General features: G+C 26.7%; 2 protein-coding genes across 2 annotated transcripts; one reads left to right on the top strand and one right to left on the bottom strand.

The window, feature by feature from the left end:
- The first annotated feature begins 7,660 nt into the window (after positions 1-7,660).
- Positions 7,661-16,167, top strand: LOC109599855 (ATP-binding cassette subfamily C member 4-like). Its single transcript, XM_020015905.2, has 14 exons — positions 7,661-8,127; positions 11,271-11,381; positions 11,435-11,569; positions 11,628-11,826; positions 11,879-12,855; positions 12,908-13,223; positions 13,277-13,429; positions 13,486-13,673; positions 13,728-14,083; positions 14,134-14,364; positions 14,419-14,951; positions 15,006-15,251; positions 15,306-15,466; positions 15,524-16,167. The coding sequence occupies exons 1-14, from the start codon at positions 8,054-8,056 to the stop codon at positions 15,897-15,899; spliced, it is 4,056 nt and encodes a 1,351-aa protein (XP_019871464.2). The 5' UTR covers positions 7,661-8,053; the 3' UTR covers positions 15,900-16,167.
- Positions 16,168-17,032: 865 nt separating this feature from the next.
- LOC109606682 (DNA replication complex GINS protein SLD5) lies at positions 17,033-18,024 on the bottom strand. The gene is made up of 3 exons (XM_020023218.2): positions 17,773-18,024; positions 17,480-17,722; positions 17,033-17,420 (listed from the first exon to the last, which is right to left on the bottom strand). Exons 1-3 carry the CDS (start codon positions 17,945-17,947, stop codon positions 17,167-17,169), a joined length of 672 nt encoding a protein of 223 aa, XP_019878777.2. The 5' UTR covers positions 17,948-18,024; the 3' UTR covers positions 17,033-17,166.
- Between the last annotated feature and the right edge of the window lie 5,807 nt (positions 18,025-23,831).

Raw genomic sequence — 23,831 nt, forward strand, 5'->3', positions numbered from 1 at the left:
ACTTTCTATTGATTTGAAAATAAAGTGAGCAAGCCCAAGGTTAACAACTTAGTTTCTACAGGACGTTGCATTTAATGAACCGATTATCTAATTAAATCTATATAAAAATGTTTTAAATTTACTTTATTTATTGTATAAAAAGTAAATAATGACTAGGATTATGTGAGAAAATTATGAAGACATTACATTATATTAATGTAACTAAATATCGTATACCTTTCAGGGCAACATTATGAGTAGATATAGATAATTTGGTAGTTTTTTAAGATAAAATGGTATTGGATGATAAACTACTGGCAGTGTTTTGGGACCATCATATTTAAATTGGCTATTAACAAGTGTTTTCTATTCCTAATAACTTCAGCTATTAATTAACTATTATTAAAGTCACAAAATTTTAGCAAAAAATGTTTTACAAAACATTATACAACATATTTGACCAGCATACTTTTCTCACATCCAATAGTATTGTAGTTTGTATCAAACTAAGAAAAATGCAAAATGTAAAATAAAAATCACACAAAAAAATAAGCCATATTCTAGCATACATTTGGAGATATATGAAGGCAGATTTGCTTGTGAAATTAAATATATTCACCCGGCCTACAAAATAAAAGTAATCGTGAAAAATAACTTCTTTTGAAATGTTCCATTAAAAACAGTCTTTGACCAAGTTAATTTTTGTTTTTTTTTTCTTATTAAAAATCTTAAATACTGAATAAAGTTCCAATAAAATACCCTTAAATTAATCCCCTTTGATAAGTTTTTCAGCTTTCAAAATCTTATTTTTAACGAATATTTTTAAAAAAACAAGGGGCTGCAATGCGATGGGAATTGTATCGCTACAAAGACTTCAGAAAATGTACAGAGTTGTCCGAAAATGATGTATTATTTGCAAAATTAAATGTTCCATACGTCAATAGCAATTTGTTTATACTTTGAAAGCTGCACTTTCGGACAGCAATGTATTTAATTTTTCTTTGAACGTTTTTTGTATTGCAAATATCCGTTTGAACAATATTGGATTAAAATATTAAACTAACCAAACAGAAAATATTATACACATTATACAAAGTAAAAGTTTACTAAAATGTAAACTTTTACTACTCCTTCCTAATAACCAATCACAATCAGATTTTAATTCAATATTTTTCGAATAAAATTTTTTACATGTTTATTGATTGGACCAGTGTAAAGCGGTATTAAATGCTTATTAGCGGCTTTAACTTAGGGCCTCTGTTTAACTGTTTATAAAAGTGTTTGTGAATTTTAATATTACGGGGTCTTAAAGACTCTGTCCTAAGCATTTCTAATTGAGTTGAACATTGTGTGTTTAATATTAAATTTAAAAAGAATTTTCATTACATTGTAAATGAGGTTATTCTTTAACTACTATAATATATTGTAGTAACAACAATTTCTATTTTAGTTTTAAATGATTTCGTGTGCACATAAACGTAACCTTAGCTGCAGTGTAATTCAAAGTTCTCCCAATATTGAATCAAATATCACATCTAGCCTTCCCCCCAAGTCTCACAAAATTCTTACTTGCTTAGGCATTTGGCGGTAATTACTGTCCTGCCAAGAAAAATCTTGAGAGGACACTTCACAGTTATCTGAATTATACAAATTTGATAAAATGTTTAACAAAATATTGTGATTCAGTACGTTTGGCCAATGGGAATCAAGAGCATACAACTGATAAACTTGATATGACCATAATTGTTGATAATGTTGATAATGAACATCATGTACATGCGCTAATTAACAATAACCGAATAATTTACGAGATGTGTCAGTATTATGTATACGCATTTAATTGTTCTGATTCCTAAACTACCGAAACAGTATTGTCAGCAAATTGAAAAATAAAAAGTAAACTGCCTACACAAAATTGATTGACATTCGGAAAATCTGCAGATACAGTTTTAACAATTTGTATTAACACATACCAACCCGAAAGGGGCACAGAATAGAGTGATTTATGGGTATTAATAATTATGGTCTTCGCAAGAGGAAGACGAGCAGCCAATTTGATGAATTATTGCCAATTTTATGAACCTAAACTCTAGCTCTGCTATTTATCTTTGCTGCCTTATAATTCTTAATAAAAAGGATAGTTGACAAATAACTATTATTAATTCTCTATCTTAGTAGTAGATAGTTCTCTAGTGCCTCTGCATTTCGTAGATCAGCGAACCGAGTGATGTAAATTAATATAAATCATCATTGTAGTCGTCGCATTTAGTTTTGACCCAGTTAAATATTATTCGGAAGCAAATTAACCAAACCATTCAACGGTTGAATGAGTATGTTTCGAAATAATATTGATCTGTAAGTTGTGAAACTCTTGCATTCTAGAACTCACTATTTCGTTTGTCACTCGTTCGCCCTTTTCTTATGCTCGCCCCGCGTTTTACTCAAACATATCCATAAAATGGTGCAAATAATCTAACCAAACATTTAGACTACTCTCAAACTATTGTATATAAATGTAAAATCTTATGTTTAGCTGAAATTAATGTTAATTATAGCGACATATTCCACAGGTTTGTATTGTACTTGTAAGTATTTAAACAAAATTTATAGGTAATTATTACCAATCCAAGTAGGAAGGCCTAAGTTATCGATTTTGAGTGTGTAAGGGATTAAATATCAATAATTAAAAATGTTATATGTCACATAAATGTAACTATTAGTTAGTCAGTGTCAACGAAGTATCTTAGCACTATTGGTACATAACGGCCTTTAGGATCATAAATGTGCACTGTATTCTCATCTGTATGTAGCTGAACTTAATATTTGTGATGTTGAATAATTGAACGCTCAATATTTCATCTGCTTCAGATTCTATGATGCCTATGACAATAAGAGATTACCATATTTTCAAAAGAACAACTTAAATAAAGTTGTAGCAAGATTTTGATTGTTTTCATTCTAATCGTATTTGACAGATGAAATGTTCACTTGTTCATGATAATATCCACATTTTGTATTAAATGATATTAATAGCAAATAGGTCACAAGTGACTAGTTTGTTTATAAGGATTAGAACAATAAAATTAGAGTATCTCTCTCATTGACTTATTCATTTCTTCATTAGTACACGGGTTATAAATAAATTGCGGTTAACAAAGTGTACTATAGGATCAGTAAAGAGACCGCACTTTCATTCAACGGTGAGGTTTTTGAAACAATAGAAACTTGAATTGATTGATGCCATTCTATCTGAAACCTCACTTTTCAAAGGACGCCTTAAATTATTCCCACAACCATGAATTTTCAAGTACATTCAACTATATTTCAAGTTACAAGTTAATCAAAATATCAAAGAGATATTTTAATATCAAATTTATCACTTCACAAAGAGATTAATAATTATTTAGATTTAGCGGTATACATATATGTATTAAACTTGGGAATTCAAGATTGTTGGACAAAAACTCTGCTAAATTATAAAGGTTCGTCGATTTAAATCTAGAATAAGATATACATAAGTAAACTTGAATGAGAAGTGACATTTACAAATAAATGCAGTAGTTTATAATGCTATTATATATTTAAACACTATGTCTTTAGTTGAGTTAATTAATTTGGTGGAATATGTCGTATAAAGCACTCGATAAGTGTAAAAGGTTGATTTGATCGCTTATACAATAAGTTTAATAAAAATTTAATATATCATCACTAAAAACGGAAGACATAAGAAAATTTCGATGGAGTGCCAAGGAAATTTTCTTGTGAGTTTTGTTAATTGACCAGGAATAATTGTAAATTTTGTAATAAGGTAGATTTCATAAAACGCACTGGATGTTTTAGATGGTAGATGCATTCCTTTTAGGTAAACTAAAAATAATTTATACTATTACAATCAAACTATATTCCAGGCTAACATAGATAAGATTTGCCACATATAGAATAATCTCTGCAGTTCAAAGTTTTTACTTCATTCACCGCATAAAGATCTAGAGACCTACAATAATAATTAAGAACATGAAACTGTTCAGTGATTATTTTTATGTGATATATGGATATTTACAAAAGTGTGACTTTCCACTAAACACAAACTCGCTTGTTTTTACTAGATGCCTGGAAGTATTTTCTAACAAAAGAGGTTGACTGTGAGCCTCTTCCCATTTTGGTGTAACTACAATTCATGAGAATTGCTTTTTGTATGGTTTTAAGTGATAAAAAAAATTATTGACTGGCACAATTTTTAACAACTATTGGTGTTCCAAAAAAATGGACATATCATAAATATAGGCTAGTCTAAATAGAATTAACATATCTCACGCTTTTTAACACTTATATACTATTAACTTGAGGATAGAAAGATTTTTAGCGTTATTGGTTAAATATCTTTGTTTCGTCAAGCTTTTATACATAATAACCGTTACTGGGTAGGCAGCTTAATGACTTAGAAACGATAACATAGTCAATTGTTGTTAGGAATATATTGTTACTTTAAAATAAATGTCAAATATTTATATTTTTGTTAAGATTTTGTACATGTATTTTATTTGTTAGACAATAACAAAGCATTTCGTTTTACAAGCACGATTTAAAATTAAAAAAATACATTGCAGCAAAACAGAGATACCAAAACCCTGAAGTGAAACTCGCTGGTACAATAAAACGGAGTGCTTTAAAATTCACGTGTACCTAAGTGATTTCTGTATATAATGAAAGTATATAATTGTGGTTAACCTCGTAGCTGTAAATCTTCCAGAGTATATCGTTTCTAAGCGCATGAAATTTTGGCTTGTCCAAATCTTCCAATATCCATTCGAAAAAAGGCTTTAAAACTAAAAATAAGTAGGTAAATCATATCACTCTCGTAAAGCCTAACATAGAACAGCGAAATTTTAAAATTGATTGTCCAAAACAATTATTCTTCTTATGAATTTATTTTATAAATATTTTAAATTAGCCGTTATGTGATAAGAAATTTAATGATTAGCTGAACTATTTTGTTCCCTAGTGTTAGGTGTATATTGTAGTATTACAAGATAAATATTTATTTGTTTTTGGGTAATTTTTTCTTAATTAATAAACTAATGCTATTATAGATGGCCTATATAGTTAACTATGCATTATTATTTTAAAATAATGTAAAATATTATTATAAATATATTATTGATTATATAGGATTGTTGTAGGCCATTGGCTGTAAAATTATTATTAATTATTGATTGAATTAAAAATAAATGAATGCTTGTAAAATTCGTTTTTATTTTTTTACATATAACCCATCTATCTTGATCCCACATTCCTTCGTTTTAAACATGCTGAAACTTTCACACATATTTCAGTACAATATTATGGTTAATACTTTATTTACTAGTATGAAAAGTTTTAACTAATAAAACAGATATTTCTTCTTTTATTTAAATCGTATAGGATCATTTTATATGTATTCAAGTTCTTTGTCATTTTAATTACATTTTTAATTTCCTCTATATATTTAATTAATGTAATTAAACCTAATTTAAATGTGTTATAAAAATATGTAAGAACATTTTAAAACAGTACATTTCCTCATTTTCTATCACTTGCACAATTTAAACAGTTAACAGTAACAAGGAAAAAAAAAATAATATATTTGGGAACTTGTTATTAAAAGTAAATGAGTCGAGTAAAAAAGTAGCAAATTAGTATATAAAACAAGCGAGTTAAAATTGGTTTTAGTAAACATTAAATATTTTTTGGCTTCTCTTGTTAGAATATGCAACCTGTATTTTATGCAACCAACTATCTTCGGTCACTACAATTGGTGTTGCAAATTTTTTATATTACAGTACAAAAAATAATACTTTTTTTTCATTGGTAAAAAATAATTAGTAATTTAAATAAACTTTTAGTATTTTTTCTGCAATGTTGACACAAATTAGTTAATTTAAGTTTCTAAATATTATAAAAATACAAATATTGTTATAGATAACACTGTCTAATATATTACAATAAGAAATATAATTATATTTATTGATAATCTGTACTTATATATACTTATATATAAAAGTAAAAATTGCACAATATTTCACCCACATTATAATTGTTAGATTATTATTAGTTTGGAAGTTTTGAAATAATGAGTTTAAACATTTTAAAATAAGCAATTTAATTTAAAAACAACAATAAAATTGTTATTTTAAATTTATATTTCGAATATTAAACTTAAAAAATTAAAAATAACTATTTAAATTAAAAGTAATATATTTCATTTAAGTTTATAATATTTGAAACATTAAGCTTAATAAAGAAAAAATAACTAATTTTATTAAAAAATAAAATTATTATTTTACATTTATAATATTTCAAATATTACGCCTAAATATTAAAAATAATAATTAAATTTAAAAAATATATATAATTTTTATTTGAATTTATATGACATATTACAAAAATAAAATATACTTAATACACATATATTTTATTTTAATTAAAAAAAAATAATATTTGGAATATTAAGCTTAAAAATTAAAAATAATCATTTAAATTAAAAATATAAATGAAATTTAAATTTGAAATATTAAGTTAAAAAAATTAAAAATTACTAAATAAGTTAAAAAATAATAAAATATTTAATTTAAATTTATAATGGGGTACTGCGCTCAAAAAAATAAAAAATTTAATAAAAAAAAGATATATAAAAGGTATTATATTAAATTAATTTCTATTATTAATAAAATAATTAAATAAACATTTAGAATAAAGTATTTAATTCATATTTATATTTCAAATATTAAGTAACTTAAAAAATTAAAAATAAACAATTTAATTAAAAAACTAAATTTATAAAATTTCAAATACTAACTTAAAAAATTAAAAATAAACATTTAAATTAAAAAAAATACAAATTTATTTAAACTTTTAATATTTGAAATAATAGTTTAAAAATTGATAATAATCATTTTACTTTACGCGATTTATTTAAATCTTATTGGCTCATTTTATTTATTCCAAATCCTTACCGTTTAACATACAATTTCCGCTATGAATGTAATATAAGTAATTAAATGTATTTATCAAATAAATAAGATTATTTTAAAACAAAGATAAATTAGGTTTGTAACATTTGGTTAATGGAAGTTCCTCTTCATTTTATGACAACCCGCATGATTCAAACTACCAAATATAGGTAAAGGATTAAATAGAAATAATGTTGTAAATTAGTGTGCAAAAGAAGAGAGTTAAAATTGATTTTAATGAACATAATATTTCTGGGTACTCTTGGTGTGGAACCAACCTGTATTTTATGCAACCAACCATCTTCGCCCACATTAATTGGTATTCTAGTATAATAGTACATAATCTTGATAGTACAATAACTGATTTTTTTCAGTTGCTAGAATTACTAATTTCAATAAATTATTGGTATTTTTCAGTAATGTCGACTAAAATATAAGTGAAAATTTATACTTTTGATAAAAATATATAGAAAATAATAAAATATTAAAAAAACATAAATTATATATACTAATTTTATAAAATATATAATACTGGCAAAGAAATAATAATATTTATTGATAATCTCCAATAATCTTTATAATAAAAGTAAAATTGCACAATATTTCACCCAGAATATCATAATTGTTAGATCAGTATTTGAGTAGATTGCTTGTAAGAATTTAAACAACATGCCAGAATACTAACCGATAAAGTGCTCGTCGAAGTAAAAAAATGACTAGCCAAAATTGCTGTTGATGCAATCGAACATCATATCGCTCGTAACATTATTTACTAAACGATCGTCAGTCAGTCAGTCAGTCGAATAATCTTCGTTCGATCGCGGGCATCTGGCTAAATTTATGCCGTTATTTGAATATTCACTCACACATAACCTCAAAATTTTGATATAACCTTATCTTTAGTGTTTTGATAAAATCATATTATATTTATTTCGTACATTTTTAATTAATTTTTCAAGTGACTGTGATAGAAATGAGTGACTATTTGTTAACCACATGAATTGACATTGCTTACTGAAAATTGTGGTTACAAAGTGATATGTACAAATAATTAAAGTATTATTAACATCTAACTTTTATTTACCATGGATTCGAGTAAGAAATACAATAATCCCAGCCCTGAAGCTTCTGCAAATATTTTATCAAAACTGTTCTTTTGGTAAGTACTGTGTATTTAATGATAAAACTATTTTTATCCTCAAGGTATGCAGGTAGAAAATATTTTTGTTTATAAGGATCTTTCCCTGCTATAATTTAGTAAATGGTTTGGAAATACATACTTAAATTCTCCTTTAATTTTAATTAAATAAGTAACGTATTTATTAGACGTTAATATCTAATTTCGCCTTCATTCAAACCAGGGCTTAACTTATCTCTAAAATATTTAATTGGCTTCATAACGTTTCATTCTTATTTCTTTCTTTTGGGAATTAATAAAACTTTCATAAGAATTGAACGTATAAATTTAAAACAAATTTCAACAATATTGTTGTGCAAAGTTTACTTTATGAATATATATTTACACTGCAAATAAAATAAAACACGTGCAATACAAACATTTTTCACAAACTCACCTGTCGAAAATATTTATCTTTTCATAAAAGAAATTCTAATTGACATAAAGAAGTCGTATTACACTAGTTACTTTTATAATTTTATAATAATCATTATAAATATCAATAGAAATGTTTGATCAAGGTCTATTTAATAATATTTAATGAACATTTGAATTATCTATTTTGAAGGTCTAAGTAGATTTTTTTCTCTGGAAATAACTAGTTATAGATTGGATTAGGTAATTAAAATATTCTAACAAGCAAATATTAAATTCAGTTTTAAATTAGTTATAAACCATAGATAATTTACTTATAAACCACAAAAATTTAGTCGAATACTTAAAATGTATAGATTGTTTATAAAATATTATTATAAGTTCGGATTTTATGTAAAATTAACTTGAATGACTCAGATGGAACATTATCTATCTGTGAAATTCATTTCCCCTTTATCAAAAGGATTTCCTGGATTCATGTCTTTAATAATAAGGTATTATTCATCTCCCAAGAATTATCAACAAAATTATTCATTTATTTACATTTGAAGCACTTATTATATCGACATTGATTAAACACGAAATAAACTGTATCTGTGATATTGATTTCATGTCGTTTAATGAACATAAAAAGGATAAGACTTAAAATAATTTACAGGCTAAGTACAGTTAAGATTATTTAACTAATTCCAGCATCAATAGACAATAATGCTTAATAATTTTATTCTTATTTACTTTTCAAATTTTTTTATTTAACAAATGGCAATATTTACTTATATTAATCTGTTTATAAATAATTTACAAGCTAAGTACAGCTAAGTTAATTTAACTAATTGTTGTTTAGTTTCAATTATGCATATCCATATTGATTAAACAGGGAAAAAATGTTATCTGTGATATTGATTTCATGTCGTTTAATGTGGCATTAAAAAGAATAAATTCAAAAATTGTTTAGAAGGTTAGTTAATTTAACTAATTATTTTTAATTCTGTTATCGATAGGAAATAATACTTAATGATTTATGACTTATTTATTAAAATAAATTTTAAAATTAAATTAATAAATATAATTTTACACTTAAATTGTATTTTTTTAACAACTGGCAATATTTACTTATGTTAATCTGTCTAATCTTAATATAAAATAATGGATGTCTTAATTTGTTTATCGCTCTTATTGTTGGAATAACAATTATTATAATTACAAATTATAATTTATTTAAATACAGACCATTTTGAATACAAATTGTTTACTATATTTTATTAATAAAGAATAATAGCAATAACCATTAACTTAATTTTTACAATTAATAATTTGAATCATTTTAAATAAAGAATTATTAATTTTCGTATTATAATTGAATAAAAAACTCTTCAAATTTATCAGTATTTATGTATCAAGTTAATAACCAGTTAACTGGTGACGTTCTATTAATTGTTGTACCGCAATTACATGATGTTTGATGAAGTATAATCGACATAATTAAGAGCTGCATGCTAATAATAGAATAACTTAGTAAATCCTCTGATGAAAATTAATCAAATGTGCGCATTATTTGACAAAGTACACAAATAAAGAGAGGAAAATAATCAATATATAAATATACGTTTATCAGTTCCATAATCCATTTTTATGAAAATTATGTAATTTTGTAATATTTGGTTAGAGATATAAATGCAATGAAAAAGTAAATATATTATATATTAAAATTTAATTGAGTTACCTCATTCAGCATCGATTGATATATTTGATAAATTAAGTAACTGTTTCTACAGCATAATAAAGTAAAGATGAGATATTGTAGTTAATTTCCCAAATCTGAAAATTGTTAGACTTTGAGAATTCAACTTGCAAATTATTAACTGTAATGCCACTTTTAATTTGCCATCAATATGTTTAGAGTCGTATCTGTTATCATTAATTGTTATAAATGTGTTTACTGATAAAAATATAGTTTTTTCTCTGTGATAATTGTAGCGCCCTCTTGACAACGGTATTTCACGTATTTCATAAGTGTGACGACGTTAATTAATTTAATTTAAATCTACGCACTTCAAATTATTTATTATTAGTGTCTACTAAGAATTTATTCATGGTTTAGATAAATTAAAATTTTTGTTTAATTAAACAAAGAATATATTACTATAAATAAACTGTGACTTGTTTACATATTTTAAATATTTTAAAAACTGTCACGTTCTTTAAATTTAATTAATTTAATTAAAATCTAGTTGCTTCAAATTATTATTAAATAAGTATATTTAACATTCAACATTTTCTAAGTCTCAAATCAATATATCAGTGAAGTCGAATAATTTATGTCACAGATAAAGCAACACATATTTATGAAGAAATTAATACATACACTTATCACAAGGAAAAGATATATTTTCTGCTAAAGTATGCATAGTCACATCAACATTCCCTGACCTTACTATTTGTAATAATGAGTTATTATGTAACATGGGTTTTCATTTGGTAGTTAAGATTATAAAATACCGACTATTTATACTTTTTATGTATTGTTTTATTGTTTTTTGTATCATATTTTTTAATTATTATGATCTAGCAATTACCGACATCATTGAGTTAAATGGAGTATTGTTATATTTATTATTTGTTATAATATTTATATACTTTTCCATTTATTAAATATTTGCCCTATAAAATATATCGTATTATAAATATTAACGAATTAATACATCTTGTATTTAATTGATCTATAATTATCATGAATGTTTTTGTTTTAGTTGGGTGCTTCCATTTTTCAAATTAGGATACAAAAACGACTTACATCTTAAAGACATATACAATCCAATTAAAAGCGATGAGACCAGCTTGATAGGAGACGAATTAGAAAAGTATGTATAAATATTTTTAACGCACCGGCAAATTATTTGATTATAAATTTTAGGACCTGGTTAGAAGAAGTAGAAAAAGCGAAAAAACTAAAAAAGAAGCCCCAATTGAGCAACGCAATAAGAAAGACTTTTTGCAAATCATACGCAGTGTATGGATTATGTTTATTTTTACAATGCGTTGTGATAAAGTGAGTATATAATGAAAGCAAAAAAACATAATTCAACCCCGTAAATGATTGTTTGTAGGATGCTGCAACCAATAGTATTAGCCAACTACATAAACTATTTTGAATCGACGAAAGACAAACTTGAAGGCTGGATGTGGGCAACAGGTGTGATAGTAATGGCCTTTATAAACATCCTCGTGAGCCACCACTGCAATAAAGGTTGTCAACGAATCGGCATGAGAGTCAGAACAGCTTGTGGATCCTTAGTATACCGAAAAGTTGGTCTTCAATTATCAACTTGTGCATTTAGGCTAATGAAACTGTTTGCAGATGCTGAGATTGAATCATCAATCATTGGGTAAAGTGGCGGCTGGCCATTTGGTTAATTTACTTTCCAATGATTTACAACGTTTCGATCAGGCTTCAATTATGATGCATTACATATGGATTATGCCCATTCAGGCAGCAATAGCCTCGTATGTGATGTATTCTTACGTCGGTCTGGCCGCTATAACCGGTATGGTTGCAGTCACACTTCAGGCTGTTCCACTACAAGGTTACCTATCGAAACTACAGGGAAAATTAAGATATAAAGTCGCCCTAAAAACTGACTATAGAGTGAAACTCATGAACGAAATCACGTCTGGCATACAAGTAATAAAAATGTACGCCTGGGAAAAGCCCTTTGAAAAAATGGTAGAAGTTGCCAGAAAATATGAAATTGACATAATAACTAAAACCTCTTACATAAGAGGATTCAGTATGGCTCTAATGGTTTACACCGAACGAACCATTTTGTACTTAACTTTGATAACCTATGTACTTATGGGCAATCGTCTTACTGGTGACATTGTCTTCTCGATGGCGCAATTATTTAATACTGTACAATTATACATGTGCATTTTTTACCCCATGGCTGTGTCTTCCTTAGCTGAGGCTAAGGTTTCTATTAAAAGACTGGAAGAGTTCCTTACTCTGGACGAAATTATAAAAGATGAACAACCCACCATTGACAAGCAGGGAATGATTAAATTAACAAACGTAAACGCTAGTTGGATTCCGAATCCTATTGTTGAGACCTTGATGGACATTGATGTCGAAATTAAGCCAGGAACGTTGTGTTGTGTTGTGGGAAATGTTGGTGCTGGAAAGAGTTCTTTACTACAGCTTTTACTTAGAGAACTGCCATTAAGTAGTGGTAAAATGAATATTAATGGAAGTGTTGCGTTTGCTTCACAAGAACCATGGCTTTTTGTATCAAATGTAAGGAATAATATATTGTTTGGACAGCCTTATATTCAAAAACGGTACTAAAATCAATAAATTTACTTTCTTGTTGAGTTAATGGCTCAATTTTAGGTATAAACAAGTAGTCAAAGTGTGTGCCCTAGAGAGAGATTTCGAACTCTTCCCACATGGTGATAAAACATTAGTTGGTGAACGTGGAGTATCTCTAAGTGGAGGACAAAGAGCCAGAATTAATTTGGCCAGGGCAGTGTATAGAGATTCAGACATTTATTTATTTGACGATCCCTTATCAGCTGTAGATGCGCACGTCGGTAAACACCTGTTTCAAGAGTGCATCAAAAAATATTTAGATGGAAAAACTAGGATTTTAGTGACTCACCAAGTTCAGTTTTTGAAGGAGGCAGACCTTATTATAATGCTTGCAAATGTAAGCTTCATGAATGCAGAATTCAATATTTTAATTTAATCTGATTATTTTAGGGTAAAATTGAGAAAATCGGCAAGTACTCAGATCTCTCGACAACGGAATTAGAACATATTAATTCTGAACCCTCTCCAGAAAAGGAAGATAAAAAGGAGGAACCAGAAGAGGTTAAAATGAGAGAAAGACTTCAATCAATTAACTCCTACACAGTAAGTACATTTATCTACACAATTTATAAATAAATACTTTAATGTGGTATCTACAGAGTTCAATTGAGGATGAAAATGAACCTAAAGAGACTGAAGAATTAATGGCTAAAGGTGCACTTTCAGGAAAAGTTTATATTGAATATATAAAATCAGGAGGAAGTATGTTGATGATGTTCTTCCTTGTATTCCTGCTAAGTATAGCTCAAGGATCTAATAATGCTGGTGACTTATGGCTAACTTATTGGTAAGATGACATCTTTGTGCATTTTAGTATTTATTATTATTTTTATTATTTCAGGACAAACCAGGAAGAGATTTTAAGTCGAAATTCTTCTAAACGTGAAGTAATCAATAATATTAACAGTTCTCAAAATAATTCCACGACAGTTCCCCCTGAAACAAACATTACATCATCAACACTTTTACTTAATCAAACTGACAATAAGAACCTTTTAAGTGCATCAATACCTCCACTTACAACTAGCGAGTATATTTATGTATACACGTTCTTCATTATTGCTGCAATAATTTTGACAAACGGTAGATCCCTCTTGTTTTTCAAAATGTGCATGAACGCTTCCAGAAGACTGCATAATAAAATGTTTATGAACATTCTTCAAGCTCCCATGAGGTTCTTTGACACCAATCCCTCAGGTATTTATATTTTAATACGAAAAGTATATTTTATTTACGCCCACTTTTAGGGAGAATTCTGACAAGATTTTCCAAAGATATGGGTGTAGTCGATGAACTGCTTCCAAAGTGCATGTTAGATGCTATCCAAATATTTTTCGTTATGTTCGGTATTTTGTTTATGGTCTTCGTCACACTTCCTTGGATGGTTCTACCGACAATCATTCTTGGCTTTCTGTTTTATTACTTCCGTATAATTTATTTATCCACTGCCCAAGACGTCATGAGAATTGAAGGACTTGGTAAGACATGCTACTTAACGTAAATAATTTATCTTAATATTTCTTTTATTACAGCCAGAGCTCCTATGTATTCGCATGTATCTGCTTCTTTATACGGCATGTCGACAATTAGATGTGCTAAAGCAGAAAAAATGATTATTAACGAATACGATGCGTTACAAGATCAACACACTGGGACTTGGTGCATGTATATAACCAACAGTGAATGCTTCGGACTGTACTTGGATATAATCAGTACTATATTCTTGGGTATAGTTACAGTACAGTTCCTCATATTCGATGATGGTACCACTTTACAAGGTGACGTTGGTTTAGTGATTTCTCAAAGTTTAATTTTAACGGGGATGTTACAATTTGGCGTGCGACAAACGGCGGAAGTTTCTAGTAATATGACAAGTGTGGAACGTGTATTGCAATATACTAAACTTGAGAAAGAAGGACCTTTTAAAACACTACCTGGCAAGAAGCCTGAAAGAGATTGGCCAAAGGCAGGGCATATTAGGTTCAAAAACACTTACTTGAGGTACATTCCTGAAGAACCACCAGTATTGAAAAACTTAAATGTCGAAATTAAACCGTCCGAAAAGGTACTGTTGGCAATAACACGTATGTGCAATTAAATCTATTTTATTTATTCTTAGGTTGGAATAGTAGGAAGGACTGGAGCAGGGAAGTCTACATTGATAGCTTCATTGTTCCGATTAGCTAAAATTGAAGGTCTTATTGAAATAGACGGTGTCGATACTGCGTCGATCGGTCTAGAGGATTTAAGAAAGAATATTTCAATCATTCCCCAAGAACCAGTACTCTTCTCCGCATCAGTTAGATACAACTTGGATCCTTTTGACAAATGTTCAGACGAAACTCTTTGGAAAGCTTTAGAAAATGTAAATATTTTACATTGTAGTTAATAGAATATATTTAAATGATTTGTGTTTAAGGTGGAACTGAAAGATGTTGTGGAAACGCTTTCTCAGACTGTCACTGAAGGTGGCTCAAACTTTAGTGCAGGACAAAGACAACTTGTTTGTTTAGCTAGAGCTATAGTAAGAAATAACAAAATCTTAGTTATGGATGAAGCTACAGCTAATGTAGATCCATAGTAAGTATATACTGACTACAAAATGAATATTAATTTAATTAAATAATTTTATTTTAGCACTGATGCATTAATTCAAGAGACAATAAGAAAGAACTTCAAAGATTGCACAGTTATAACAATAGCTCATAGACTGAACACTATTATGGATTCAGACAAGGTTCTAGTAATGGATGCTGGACAAGCTGTTGAATTTGATCATCCCCATGTATTACTAAGAAATCCAAATGGTTATTTTTTTAAAATGGTAGAACAAACTGGTCCAATTATGGCAGCTAAGTTAAAATCAATCGCACAAAATGCCTATGAAACAACTAACAAAATACCTGATATACAGGTAGAAGAATGTGAACAAAACAAAGATGACAAAGATAACCAAGCCAATGAAGAAATAAAAGAGAACGGTGAGGTCGATACTACAGAGAGTACTCCATAAGAATTTAATGATGGTATACAAAATATATTTTTTGATCTCGAATGAATTTACCCAACATCACAAAATGTAGTATCTTTTTTAACATTATCTTTATAATTGATAAATATTGTTACAAAACAAATTAAAATTAAATGTTCATAATAGGTATGCAAAGCTTTAACTGTTATAATAAATACAATATTTTATTTATATCATTTTTGTTTTGTTTCAATATACAACAGACTATGTTACTTAATTTTATTAATACAATAAACCTTGTAATTTATTATATTTGTTTCTCATTTAGTTACTTAAACCACTGTAAGTTTGAAAGTTCAGTAATAAATTTAAACTAAAGGTATCAATTATATATACAGTGGAGGCCAGAAAAATAGCACTAAATTTAAAATCAAACATTTTGTAAGATATTTCATGAAAGTATTTAATTCAAACTTTGTCCACTCAGTATAAAAATATATTTAAATATTCTATATTACTTTTTGCTTTTTTTTTTGTTACACATCTTATAAACGTTGAAGATATTACTAGTTTAAATGTGATATTGCTAAAAATTTATGATACATCCGATGATGAATGATTAACAATGCTTATTAACAAATATGAAACAACATACTTAATTGAAAATACAATAAGAAAATGTCTTCAATCAACTATTTTTATTTATAGACAAATTGGAAAATTCTGTAAACTTTCTTGTCCTATATGTAAATAAAAACAGAATTAATGGAGTCATTTAATATCAGTGTGACTAATAGAACAATCATTGACAATCAAGTCAATCATAACACAGTATCAAAAGTGAATATTTGAAGATTAAAAGTTCTTCAAAAATGGTTACAAGATAAAAATTCTCAATTGGCCAGCATATCCAGATCTAAATACAATTTGAAGACATAAAATTTAGATAAATTGTGGTTTTTAATTGAAGAGTTGTCAATTTAATTTTATGCAGATAGTTATAAAGAACAAAGGTACCTAACAAAATGTTAACAATTTTGTTTAATATTATGTATAAAGTATTTACCAAATATATATATTTTTAAGTGTGCCATTCCTGTCACAAGCCACATTTTGCATTTATATTATTTAAGATTTAAGTGGAAATTATTTTGATTTAGGTACAAAATGAATAATGAGAGAAAGAATACAATGCATTTAATTAGAGATGTAGATTTCGTAATTAATCTTAAGATAATAATGTGTACTATTTCTCTATACTATGTTACAATTGAAAAATTTAGCTTGAGACTTACAAACAAAAGATTTATTATAATAAATGAACATCACCCTTTTTAATTAAATTTGAAACACTATTATATGATATAATTAACTGTGAGCCCTTTTCTAAATCAGCTACATCATTCTGTTCTCCATCATTTCCATCATCAATTATTACACCAGTGACATTTTCTTTAGACTTAAGAAATACAAAACTGTGAATGTTCGGAATAACTGGTTGATTCTTCCAGTCTTCTGTTACTACAGTAAAATTGGTGACACTTTCAAAATGTTGATCAGTTGCTAAAAACGAATATAGTTACATAATATTGTAAAAAATAATTTACTTTCAAATCAACCACCTTGAATATACTCTTTTAAAAATTTCAGTTCATTTTCAGTTAGATATGTTTCAATACCCTTGTTCATTCTTTCAGTTTCCTGCTTCATTATATGATTACAATAAAGTTCAATCTTCTCCAACCTAGTTCTTAAGTAACTGCTAACTAAAAACCTTAATCGATCTACTTCAAGTTGGTGTATACTCTTCTTGAAATCTGTGCTCTCCAAATTGCTTAAATTTTCTTCCATGTAAGTAATTTGACCTAAGAAAATCGTAAAAATATTTAAACCTGACTATTACGATGTTAATTACCTAATAAACACTCCACAATTTCGAACTTATTTGGCAAAATTTCAGGTGCAAATTTTTCATTCATCCAAGCTTCTTCCATTAACTCTATAACTTCTCCGGGAGTCAACTCAATTTCATCTTCTTCAACATCATCGTTTAGAATATTTTCTAAATTATCAGTGTCACTTGTATCCATATTTTAACTTTTTAAGTAATAACAAAGATCAACAAAATCTAAAATTGATTGAAGTAATTGAGGTTATCATAAGCGCGGGAAAATTCCGAACGTTTAATGTAGTTTTAACTTAGTTTTTAACCTTATTAAAAGCATTAGAATTGTTGATTATCATAATTTTATTATTTTCTTTGCCTAAAAATTTATTAACGAAAAATTAACTATCTGTAAACTGCGTTGCCTACATTTAGGGGCTGTTTAATTCATTATTAAATTTGAAGTAAACAAGAATGATGTTTATTAACTTATTATTTTATTAATATGGGCAATTATATCAAGGCGCAAAGATTTTGAGCAGTCAACCATTTGTAATGTAGGCTATAATAAAATGTGTTTTATTCGTTTAATCTATTTTGGAACCTAAAGAGGAACAAAAATGATAATTATATACAGTGTGACACATTTGAAAGCGGAACATGAAAAATATTTTTCGTCCAATTTTGACTTTGAATCTTTTTTTCAATTGTAAAGCATGAAAATATGTATTTATGGACATATATCACTTTTTTGTAATAAAACTAAAATCTATAGAGCAATTTCTTAGGCATAAAAATTGAAGAGATCATACTAAATACATTACAGGATGAAATGGGTATATACGAAATTTTATAAAAAAATTATTCATATTCATAATTGTATGTAAAAATTAAAAATCAAGTGAAGTGGGGAATAAACTGCAAAAAATAATACAACTTAACTAATTTTTCAAAAAAATTGAAATGTATGTTACTAATTATACCATACTTATACAAATTTTATTTACTTTCACATTTCTTTAGGTGCCTAATCCAATAGTGTATGTTAGTTATATTATATTCGTTATACAAAAATTGCTAATATAATTTCTACAATTATAATGCCCAGTAGGTTTTGGTTTTGTGCTTAAAAATGTAACATTTTATCTATACGTATATATGTACGTCATATTTTATAATTGGAAATAAGTTTGTCTAAATTAGATGAAAAATAAAAATTATGTGGGAGTGTCTAAATTTGTTTTGTACTTGTGTGAAATATGTTCTTTTGAGTTGAAAATTATTTACTAAAATCAATTTAATATTTTTTATTCTATGTATTCTTCATGCAATTTATTCAATCTTATCAATCATCAATTATTTTATTATCCAAACCACCCATTATTATTAATAAAAAGTTTAATGAGAAAATTGTTTTAAAAAAATATATTTAATAAAATTTCAATTCCGTATAAAAATGTGCAATTGATCATAAGAAATGAAATCATCATTATTTTATAAGCAACTGTTCATGTGCACTTCCTTAATAGGATGTCACGTAAATTTATTTCCTATAACAAAAAGTTCATAACAAATTTGCCGTTAGATGGTCAGTGTTTTCTTACATTTAAAAGTGTAAACTTGATTTTTTTAGTTGTTAAATACAGTTAATGGCAGTTAATTTTCAAAATATTAAGAAAGGTAATATGTTTAAACTAGTTTTAATTAAATATAAACATAAACGAAATAAATTGTTAAAAATTCATAACAAAATTGCCGTTACATGGCCAGTATTTTTTAATTTAATTTGTATTTATTAATGCCAGTATATTTAAAAAATATGTAGTAAAAATTTGCTTTATTAAAATTAAACATAGAGATATAGTTGATTTATCTCTATGCAGAGTCAATTATTTCATATTGATTTCTGCCTTTGATGGTTATAAAGATAAAAATACTATAGGCAAGTAACAAATAACAATTAATAAATATGATTTCAAATCGAATAATAAATGTGATGGTGTACGTTTCCAGAGGTTTTAATAAAAGACCAAGCAACAGTGCGCCTATGTGTTAGGACAAGTTTGGAAGAGCCAATGAAGAAGTTTTTCGTGTAAGTGCACCAAATTATCTAAACCCATTTGTTTAAACTCCTCTGATTAATTATTAATGTGCGTCTTTCGTAAAGGCACAATAATCAATCAGGTGAATTTCGAAATACATTTGTGACCAGTTGGTGACCGTTTAATATGACAAGAGTGAAAATTCTAATCTATTATGAAATAACAGTTCCAAAACCATTAAATAAATTCAGATTTTTTGTAATACATTTGGGCAGGGCAAACGTAATCTTTAATAACCAGATTCTATTGCGCCATCACATTCACTCACCAACGATGCTCATAATTATTAGTTTGTTCAACTTTGAAACGCATATTTGTACGAAACGTTACATTTGACTGGTAGATGGGAAAACTTTAGCACATAATTAGTGCCGAAGGCACAAGGTGCGGATCACTTAGGTTCGGTCTTAACTTTCTCGATAAATAATTGTTGAAAAACTCATTCGGAAATTTTAAATAGATAAATGCCATAAAGCTAAGCATAATTCAGTGTGCGTGAAATTCTTCGTTTGGTTTCCGCAATGTTTTTGTTTCCTAAAAATATTAATTAATAGGAAAATTTACTAACCTAGTGAATAACTTATTTTTTATTATTAACTTAATGTACTTATATAATTTTAAACATTCTTACTCTTTCTGAACTGAGATGTTTTATATATTATTTTTAAATTGGAGGTTTTATTAATAGAAGAGTCTGGACAATTTATTATTTTATTACACCAAACGAATCCCAGAAATAAATTCAATATGAAATCACAATTTGTTTGCGTGCCTTATAAATTGCAACTGGCATATAAAATGCTAAATAGCATTCTAAAATATTCCTCCTGTTTCCTCTTCGCACAGATAGAAAGTATCAGAATTTACAAAATATCCGACAAGAATCAGCTACAACGTCCGTTGATAGAATTAAACAGTCTCTGCAAGTAGGTAATAAATAGCATGTCTAATGAAGAATTATGCCACTACTTATGCATATTAGGAAATATTGTTACTTTCATTGTGATTTACCAAACAGTATTGAAGAAGCGTATGTTTACGATTCAGGAAATCAAAGTAATCTGAAACTTTTTTATTTACTTGTTAGTTTTCTGAAATATTAATGTAATTAAAGATTTTTCTTTATTTAAAAAAATAACGACCTTGTATAACTAGTGATAAAATTAAAAGAAAGTTTTTGATTTTAAGACGTCTTTAATAAACAAAATAATATTGACTTAATTGTAAATATTAGTTTCAAATTGTTTTCCATTTAGGTTCATTATGTTCATTAATATTCTTAATTTCATTAAGACCATTAATATCTTAAATGAGGGGTCATTAAGCAGTTTATTAGACAATAAATTATAATTTGCATAAATTGGGTATGAACAGTTTTATAATTTATTACAATAGTCCTGTATAAAATTTAATAATTTCAGTTATCTCAATTAAAAAATCGTGATTAATATCTACATCAAACAATATAATTTCGAATGTTAATAGTGCCTGTGATTCACTGGACCGCAATCATCATCACACAATTTATAATTACGTCCAGATTTGCTTGCAAAAAACTTGGTTAAGTAGAATTTATTTTAATTCATCGGGCTCAATCGTGTCAAGATATTCGCTATAGTGAAAGTACTTTAGTAATTACAGTTATTAATTGAGGTTTTGGTAAAATAAATGATAAGTGAAGGTAAAAGCATATCAAGCTCATAATGAATGTCCCATTTTTTTTCTACGTATTGTTCATTAAAGATTGATCATAAACAAAGAGGCTTTTAAACATTAATGTGTCCAAAGAAATATATAAAAAATTTTATTGATATTGGCGATTTCTAATAAAGGTTTGTATTCAATGCGTTAAACTAGGACTATATATTTTCTAGGAAACGTAAACATACTTATATTTTATAGTCTTTTAAAGAGATTGAACTTGAGTCCATTTTCCTTCAGATGTAAAGTAGACCAGAAGTGTATGAATTGTAAAAAAGTGGTCGTTGTAGAAAGTCAATAATTTATATTAAATTGAAACAGAACGGAATACTTCCAATATACCCGGAGGGCATGTGTAACAGAAATATTGGAAAAAGATGATCTGGATGACCAATTTAGGATTATCTAGTATGAAATTTATAAAATATATTATTCTTGGTTTTAAATTAAGTGAAATTCCAACAGGTGACATTTATAACAAACTCTATCTTGTCGTAAACATTTCTCGATTTGAAATCTACATAATCGCATTTCTAAATTCTTAAATTTCAAATATATCATATTTACATTTTGACGAAAATACAGCGATTCATTGAACTTTCATTAGAAGTTTATAGTGAGTGAACAATAGTTTTGATTTGAAATTTTTATAGCAATTATAATTCGGCTCGAAAAGGTTTTTTAATTTATTTTGAACAAAATTTAATTTTTGGTTTCACAGGACAACAATTTTTCAGAACAAACAAACAAAATTTCAATGTCACTCCCTATATTTTTTAATTTTTAAATTTTACTTGTAATTGTAAATAAATGTAAGTGTAAATGTGCAATACTATCTAATAATTTTTGTATTAATATTTATTTTTTCCTAACATTGTGACAAATCGATGACTTAACTAAAATGTTTAAAGAGCCACCAAATTTGAAGATGAAAAATTTATTTTTGGGATATACGTTAACCACCGGACCATCTTATAAAGACTGATTATTAGTATTCCTAAATTTTAGGGTGTTCACTATTTACGTTTAATTTTATGCTTTTTAAAACATCAATAACTTATTTTGTATGTTTTAAAGTAGTTAAATTGAATATTATCAAGTATTATAAAATGAATATTAACAGAGATTTTGCAAAAAATGTAGAAAGAACGACCATTTTTCTGTGTACTGATCGTTATTTAATAGATTAATATTTAATTAAAACATATAAAATATGAAATAAAAAACTGGACGCTCTACAAAAATTATAATTTGATGTTAATTATTATTATTATTATTATTATATTTTCCCCTCCTTTCCAACATATCTTTATTCTCACTGGAAGTAAATTTATTTAATAAAATAATTTAAATCCTGCTAAGAATAAATTTCAACTTTTAATAGTAATGTTAAATACATAATCAAAACGTGGATTTGTATGTACTATTTCTTGTGTAGCAAAAAAACTATAGAGTATTGAAATTTATTTTTTATACTGGCTGGATAAAATTTGAATTCAATCCTTTTTTGAAATATCTTACAATATACTCTCCAAAGATGAGCTCTTAATTTTAATAGGAAGATCCTCACAATCTCTGTTTTTCATTTTTTCTTCAGTCCCATATGGCAAAAATCATATTTCTTTATGGACTGGACCGTATAGAAAATTTCTATTTGCATTTTTGTAATAAATTGGACGCTCTACAATTTTTTCATGACTCTTACCGTTTAGAAGATATTGGAGGTCAAAATTTGACAATTTACTAAAAATTTATTTTTTATTTTTAAATTTTACAACTCGTAGATGAATAAATATTATAAAATGTAAACATATATCTTTGTAGGAAATTAAATGCTCTACAAAAAAGGATTTTTGTGGTTAATCGTTTACTCTAACCATTTAGAAAATATTCGCATTCAAATTCAAATGCGTACTGATTTTAATAGTGTTTTAATAAATATTTTAAATTTATCCAGATAAATAACGAATTTTAAAATAATTTAACTCTTTAAAAAAGAATAAAGTTTTTTTATTTAAGAAATATGATTAAATACATCAATGAAAAAAAAAAGTTTCATTTCACTAAATGAAATTTTATATTTTGATAAGTATTAATACGAAAATGTTACATTGAAAAAATGTATTTTTTAGCTTTAGTTATAAAAATTAACTTTTAATATAATTATGATATTTTGTCTTTTATAATATTCTCTCTAGTATCTTATCAGTATTTCAATATTCCATAGTTTTTTGCTTTCTTTGTTACACACGTTATAAATGTCGGAGAATATTTTAAAAGCATATA

The sequence above is a fragment of the Aethina tumida genome, chromosome 4 (genome assembly GCF_024364675.1).
Source record: "Aethina tumida isolate Nest 87 chromosome 4, icAetTumi1.1, whole genome shotgun sequence".
Classification (NCBI taxonomy): Eukaryota; Metazoa; Arthropoda; class Insecta; order Coleoptera; family Nitidulidae; genus Aethina; species Aethina tumida.